This window comes from Etheostoma spectabile, chromosome 21 (assembly GCF_008692095.1).
Source record: "Etheostoma spectabile isolate EspeVRDwgs_2016 chromosome 21, UIUC_Espe_1.0, whole genome shotgun sequence".
Classification (NCBI taxonomy): domain Eukaryota; kingdom Metazoa; phylum Chordata; class Actinopteri; order Perciformes; family Percidae; genus Etheostoma; species Etheostoma spectabile.
The window spans coordinates 19,852,301-19,859,779 of NC_045753.1; the positions used below are offsets into that span (position 1 = coordinate 19,852,301).

The 7,479-nt window shown below is 38.9% G+C and overlaps 1 protein-coding gene across 2 annotated transcripts in view; it reads right to left on the minus strand.

Annotated features, from left to right (window-relative positions):
• Positions 1–2,559: 2,559 nt before the first annotated feature.
• Positions 2,560–7,479, minus strand: part of pgap3 (post-GPI attachment to proteins phospholipase 3) — a 6,844-nt gene continuing 1,924 nt past the window's right edge. The window contains exons 3-8 of one of the 2 annotated variants that reach the window (XM_032502520.1): positions 7,112–7,264; positions 6,932–6,994; positions 5,871–5,932; positions 5,448–5,584; positions 4,974–5,178; positions 2,560–4,777 (exon numbers count right to left, since the gene is read on the minus strand). In XM_032502520.1, coding sequence (XP_032358411.1) covers positions 4,714–4,777; positions 4,974–5,178; positions 5,448–5,584; positions 5,871–5,932; positions 6,932–6,994; positions 7,112–7,264 — 684 coding nt within the window. In that variant the 3' untranslated portion in view covers positions 2,560–4,713. The other variant, XM_032502521.1, reaches the window with a different exon arrangement.

Below are 7,479 nucleotides of genomic sequence, written 5' to 3' on the forward strand. Positions count from 1 at the left end.
AAGAATAGTCAAGAAAGTTAATAAATAATACTTCCATTATTCAGTAAACTGACCTAAATGTGTAAAAATTGTAGAGTGCAGCTTAAAGCAAATGTATTATGCATTCGTATTATCATCACGTCTAATGGTGATTGCAGTGTAATATTAGCAAATTATAGAAAATGGATATATAGAGTTTGGAAGTGTCATGTATATAAGATGACAGTATGTCTAGTATAGACTTAACTAATTTGCAAAGTAGTACCTATTGTATAACTGTCTAAATATAAGTATAAAATGTATTGAAGTAAAAGTAGCCTACAAAATATCCCTCTGAAAAGTGGTGGAGCAGAAGTATAAAGTAGCAGAAAATTGAAGTACTCAAGTAATAATAGTAGTAATAGGATTTAAAAAAGAATAGTCAAGAAAGTAAATAACTAGTACTCCATATATCCAGTAAACTAAACTTCAAAAAAAGTATTATGCATCAGTATTATCATGAGGCCTAACGGCTCCTTTCAGAGTGTTATTAAAGTAAATTTTAGCAACTTAACATACAGTTCAGGAGTGTCACGTATGTAAGTTGATAGTATGTTTCATAGGCTATAAAACAAAATGTCCTTTTAAAACGTGGTGAAGTATAAAGTAGCAGGAAATCAAAGTACTCACATTAAACATATCTTAAAATTGTTCTTGTGGCAATTGCATAAATTATGAGATATCAAAATCTAATCTATTATTTCTCAACTGCATTGGTTTAGTGCAACAGAACTAAACAAAAACGGATTTGTTTCATTGTAACTTACAGACCAAGTTCTACCTATATTGCTTATCTATAAAACTGTGACTTTATTAATCATTTGTTAGTGGAATCCACAATCCACAGTTTGACATCCAGGCCTGTGTTGTTGTTGTTGTTGTTTTACAATAATTAATTAATTGAACATTCACACACATTTGTTTAATCCCCTACTTGTATTAAATGTTATGCTGTTTATTTTATCCAATTTAACTTTCTTTACCAATGTATTTTGTGTGCAGCTGACTTGCATTATACCAAAATGATTTGCATTATACTGGCTTGGAGCATCTTCGTATTTCTCATGCCCTTCACTTCACAGTCATAAATCAGGAGTTAAGGAAAGAAGAATAAACTCTTTTCATCCCAAACTATCTACTCTCTCCACCCACAGCGGCAGGGTCAGAGTCCGACCTACTGCACGGAGCTTTCAGGAAACAACAAAAAGCTACTCACTAAGCCATGCAGAACACAAGTCCCAGACTTTTCCCTGTTCATGTCCTGGTCCTGCTTAAATGTTTAGTTCCCACAAAATGAAACCTTTAAGAGACAGAGCCATTATATATGTAAGCTATATATGTGAGTCAGCTGTGCAAATGCTAAACCTGGCCCAATAGTCAGTTTTCTTTATACATGACAATGCATGGAGGTAGAGATTGTAAAAACTTTGCTCTAAATGTCTCTCATAAAAACATTTTTTTTTTGAGTCTGCATGGGAAATATGTTGTGTGTGGAAGTGAGATAGTCCAAGGGTAACTACTACACCGACTGCAAAAACATATAGTCCCTTAAGATATTTGTTTTAAATAGCCATACATATCAGTTTCTACTTGCTTACTTAGATCAACAGGCCTGGAGGAATCTGTCTTGGGGATATTAGAGACATAATAACAACTTACAAAGAATCTGTGCATATGATACTGACACCAATTGGCACAAGGTCAGCAGGACCTTCAGACTGCAGAGGAAGGGGGGGGAGATCACAGACTACACATGTCACTTACTATGGAGTCACTTTTTGTGTCCTGGAGGCACGATGTTCTCTTAGCACCTCAGTTTATGCTGTTAGTTGTTAGTTGTTCAGTTGTAAAATACATTACCCAGGTTGCAATTTACTTAAATATTCAATGTGTTTGGCTTGTGACCCCTTACAGAAAACTGTCCTTGTCATGTTTCAGTCTTGCGTTGTAATCAGTTTCACCAAAGAGACATTTACGCTCTGACTAAACTATTCAACATTCAACAAAGAAAAAACAAAGATTGCAGCAGAACTCTTTTTTTCTTCTTAGACCCCATAATTCATCTTATGACCCCCCCGGATGGGTACCCATTGGACCAAACCTAATTATGTATTAAGTAATTAGACTTTAGCTCGACCAGCTACAACAGTAAAATGTAACTTAAGTATTGTACTGCACTGTATTAGTACTAACACAGTATTAACAAGTACATTCAGCTGATAATTTAGTACTTTTGCAGGACTTTTACATTTCTGTATTGATACTCATACTTAATACTTCTTCCTCCACTGCATTTAATTTTAATAAATAATATGAGCAGTGCAATCCTATTTTTTCCCCCCACGTTTTTAGACGAATGACATCTCCAAAGGCACATGTACCCATGCCAACATGTTTAGCCTATCCTTAGTCATTGGTGTGTACAGTATTTTATCCCTCTTGTTCTCGCCCCATATTTATGTTCCAGACATTATGAATCAAAGATAATCCCATTTCCAGGACAAAAAAAAAACAGTAGGAAAAAGACACAAACAAGCCCTATTCCTTATCAACAAAGAACACTTTTATTTTTTCCCCGTCAAATATTAGATGTGAGGTGGGGGAAAGTGCACTCAGTAGGAGAGGTGATGGTGCACAGGGCAGCAGGCAGGGGGCAGCAGATGAGTGAGAGAAGAGGAGGGATGGGGTTATTGGCAAAATGAACAATGAAATGATTTACAGAGCAAAGACTGGGGTTTGTTTAATGCTAATTTCTCCAAAAATGTTCAACTTATTATGACAGATTCCAATAAAATGATTAACAAAAGATAAAATACTTCGGTATTGTTGTAAATTGAAAATCAGTTTGTTTGTTTTTTTTTAATGTAGAAGTGTGTGTTATTTGGGCCCTAGACACCATTTCAGGAATGTCCTTGGTAATAAACATGACTACAGCTGAGAATACTGTATAGACAGTTATGGCCAATAACAATTCAATACGCACTAAAACAAGGTTTCTTCTCTCATGAGGTCAGTATCTGGAATCTTTTTGCCACCCAAACCTATGACAATCTCTCCATGTCTTTCTGTCTTCCCCCACCCCTATCGCAGGCTGTCAGCAAAGCTAAATTTACCCTTCGTCTCACACACATTCACACAGCAAACCTCCAACACACACACACACATACATACATACATACATACATAGACACATCCATCCATACAGTACATACGCACAGAGTCACGCATCAGTAGTTTTACAAAAAGATCAAGCACAATCTAGCTCTCTCAATCACACACACAGTGATTCAGTTTCTGATGGCAAAAACAACACAATGTCAAGTCAAGGCAACGTGTACACACATACTGTACTGGTCATTGTTCTTGCACAGAAATACAAAGGCATGGGCAGAGTTTCAAACAAAAAAATGCAAGTAAATGTACACACACCCGTGAAGTGCACATATAGAAGGGAAACTCTGAGGGATGAAGACATAAATTGTATAATTCAAGAGTTTTGGAGACAGCTCTGAGAGGAAAAGAAAGATTTGGTAAAAAAAAAAAGAAACATGCTCATTGACAGATAAAGTATGTAAGGCAGACATGGAGGCAAATTGAGTATTTTACATGATGGGGCAGTTATCTGTACAGCAGCTGATTTTTTGTGTGTGTGTGTGTGGCATTCTGGCAAATATTACAGCAAGAAATGCAACCAAATCCAAGTAATGGGAGTCACACCACCAAACCCTAGAATGTATTAGACACTCATGATTAGACACTCAGCTTCCTGTTGCAGCTTATATATCCTACCTCAATCAATTTCTCCTCACACTAAAAGGCAATCCAGGTGAATGAAAATATGTTCATTTCATGATCATCAAGCATATCCCACCCAAATTCAAAATCATGTAATCAAAGTAAAACAGAATAAAACACAAATTGGTCAACGACAATAGATGTAAAACAACAAAGGCAGCAGATAAAAGTTAAACGATAATCTGAAAGGACAATGAAGAGTTTAAGAAACAAAAGCAGCAATGGAAACGAATGACACAGGCACCAAAATAAAGGTGTGATGGTGAGAAAAGAAAAAAAACAGTCAGCTAGAATGGCCTCCAAACTAAACATAACCCCCCCCACCCCACCTTCCCCCTCTCTCTAGAACAATCCACCCTACCTCCCCCCTCCTGCCCACTTAACAAGGGGGACCTCTCTGTGTCCGCCAGTCCCCTTTTGGCACAGCTAGACCCTGACACGCTGTACCAAACGGGGTCAGTTATGATGGCCTAGCAATGGATTTGGTGCCATCTATTGTCAGCCAGAGTCAGCTGCCATTTGTGCAGAGCTAAGCATGTCAGACTTCCAAGTTGAAGGGATCAATTTCAGAAGCACCCACGAGACGGATACCAATCGTCATGGTTTTCTGTGTTACTACACAAAACGTTTTCACTCACCCTGTTTTGCAGTTATGATAAATGACAAAAGAATTAAAGAGCACATGTCAGCACAAGCCAAGGTTAAGTAGAGCAAGCCTCAATTGTGATATAAAAAATAAATAAAACAAGAGAACTGTAAACAAAGTCTACTTTGATGGAAGTCATAGCGGTGTCATGCACATCATTTGGGAGGCTGAGCTACTTCCATGTTCATGTGTCCGGCTGCCCTGATTAGAGAGGTGCGAGGGCCCAGGCTTGGTGAAGAGGTGATGAGCTCTTCCTATTCAACTTTGACACCCATCTTCTCTGTGTTTAGTAGGTAGAGGCTGTCGTCTATCAGGAAACTGAAGGGAGAATGAAGTAAGGATTATCATTTCAGGTAATTATCTCTATTGCTACTTCTTTTAATCGGGTCCGTTCACTCACTCACTCAAATCTAAAAGCAACAAACATAATCTTTCCCTCTTTTTCAGACACAGCCTGAAATGCTTCTCTTCAGTAACGCTATGACAGAAAGGCAAAGCAGGCTAGTGGACGAACCTGTAGAAAAGGAAGTGCACTGGTACGGTGCTGAGGTGCCACACAGCATGAGCGTCTAGAACCCAGAGCATTGGGGGGAAGTCCAGCAGCTCCAGCAGGGCCAGACCATGAAGCAGAAGCACCACCAGAACGCACTTCCACCAGTATGGCAGGGTTCGCCGGTTCTGCCAGCACCAACACAGCCACCACAGGAGGTTCACCATGCCTTAACGACAAAAACAGTAAAGATAAGATACAAGCCATTTAAAGGACCGGATAAGAGCAATCCTAAGACAACAGTACAATCAGTGAACTTGATGACCGAGGGACTGATATTCTGTAAGTTGTTCTAACTGCAGAGTCAATACACTTTTATAATGACAAAGTACTGTTAAGTATAGTTATTATAAAAACAAGTACAAAGAAGCCATGACTATTATAAAATAAGCTATTACGACCAACCAAATGTGAGCTTTAATATGACTATGCCGTTACCAATGGTGGCGTTAGCAGCCATGTTGTAGCCGTAGTCGAAACTGACAAAGGTCAAGTAGGACACATGAGAGGTAAAGGCCAAGATGAGCAGGACTCCCACCATGCTGGACACCCCCGGTCGCCTCAGACCCAATGTTCTGACGAAAAGAGTGGGAAAAGAATTGATGAATTGAGTTGAGGAAGTGTTATAACAGATGTATTTTACATTAGTGCCAGGTGCTTTTATAACATAATCAGTGACAGAAGTTGAAGTAAATATTCACTAATTTTCATCATAAATATGAAAAGAACATACAACAGAAATGTAACTTGGGCCAATGATTAATACAGTTGTATGTGATTTTAATTCTCCTGGGATTGTATTTCCTACTGTAATCATGGGACAAATGACAGGATTTGTAGAATACGTGCTTTAGAGCTTACCTGACACAGCAAAGGTAAATTGAATAAAGAATGACCGCTGTTGCACAGAAATAGTCCATTTTCTGGAAGAGAATATCAAATAGAGACCAGAAATACATTTACTGACAGCAGAAATTAACATCAAGAGAAAAAAAGACTTGCATGTTACTGAAAATATACGGCAAACAGCTAGAGGGCCTCGTCAGTAATGGCATTAGGATGTTACTGATTAGCTAAGCTCATTAGCCAATAAACAGAGGAACACTCATCTTAGCATGCTGTCTGTCAGTTCAAAAGATATTTTAGCAGTGCTCCACTCTGTAGGAAATAAAACTGCATCAAAGAGTATCTGAATGAAATGACTGCCTGTAATGTGAAAAGGTCACTTTTAGCCGTGCTCAGCTCATTGTTTTGGTTTGCTGGTCTGCTTATTGAGTCCCAACGGCTCTTACCAAGCCTCCATATAAACATCCATCAACTGCTGTCAGCTCACAAGCTGACTGAACAGATATTTTCTCCGGGGTAAGTGGACCGAACTGAGGCTGAAGGGTGAGAGATTATTCATTTGATACCAGTCAGGTACAGAGAAACAAAACTCTGAAAGGATGCCCAATGCTCTAGCCAGTGAAAAGAAATAAGAGGAGAAACCAGGCTAATTACAAAAGCTGGTCAGTCTGATGTCATGTTGCCTGAGCTCATTACTATTCATGAGCTCGCCCAGTTGTGCTGGGTAAAGGATGTTGATAGCCTGGCTCGCATTGGCAAGCTGTTAGCCAATCAGAGTCAAGCAGCTTAGCTCGTTGAATTAATGAAAATGAGAACTGGCACAAATCAAGCTATGTCTTCTTGCAGGTTTTCTATACCACACTAGAATGGGTTCAAACAAGGTAACCAAGGTATTTCTTCCACAAAAAAATGTTACAGAGTCCACGATAGAACATGAGACATTACCACAAAATAATAAAATATGTGTGGCAGGCCCCTTTAACAGGCTGGTCATAAAAACTTCATAATCCAATTATTCTTTTTTTGCTATGACCTTTTTACTGACATCAAGTATCTAGGCAGTCATCAAGCATTACCTCAGTCAGATAGGTGTCCCGGGTATGAAACACAGTGGACCAGAACCAGGCATTCAGAGATACCTAAAGCAACACAAAGGCTCCTGTTAAATACGCATGGTTCATTCGGTCGTGCATGTAGACACATAGTAGTATTGGTGTATTTATCTGTGTTGAGTTCTTTCATTTTCTCCACCTCACCAGAGAGAAGGAGTTGATGGTGTGGTACATGGGGCTCTGGCGAGGCACCGTGCCTCGATATCGCAGCAGCATAAGAAGGCAAGCCAGGCCATTCAGCAAAGAGGCCAGGGCAGAAGCTGGCTCCTCAAAACACAGGAAGCGCGCAAATGGCCACTATGAGAAATAGTATACATCACTACTTGATTTCACACATTTTACTCAAATCGGTGAATACAAAACCAACTCTGGAGCACTTAAGAGAGGTTTAATCTAATATAATCTATTGATTTCAGTAATCAGGCTTAGAAGTTATTTTACAGGACAGAACCCAGCATCCTCTCCAATACAGAATAATTTAGATTAGATTAGATTAGATAATACTTTATTCA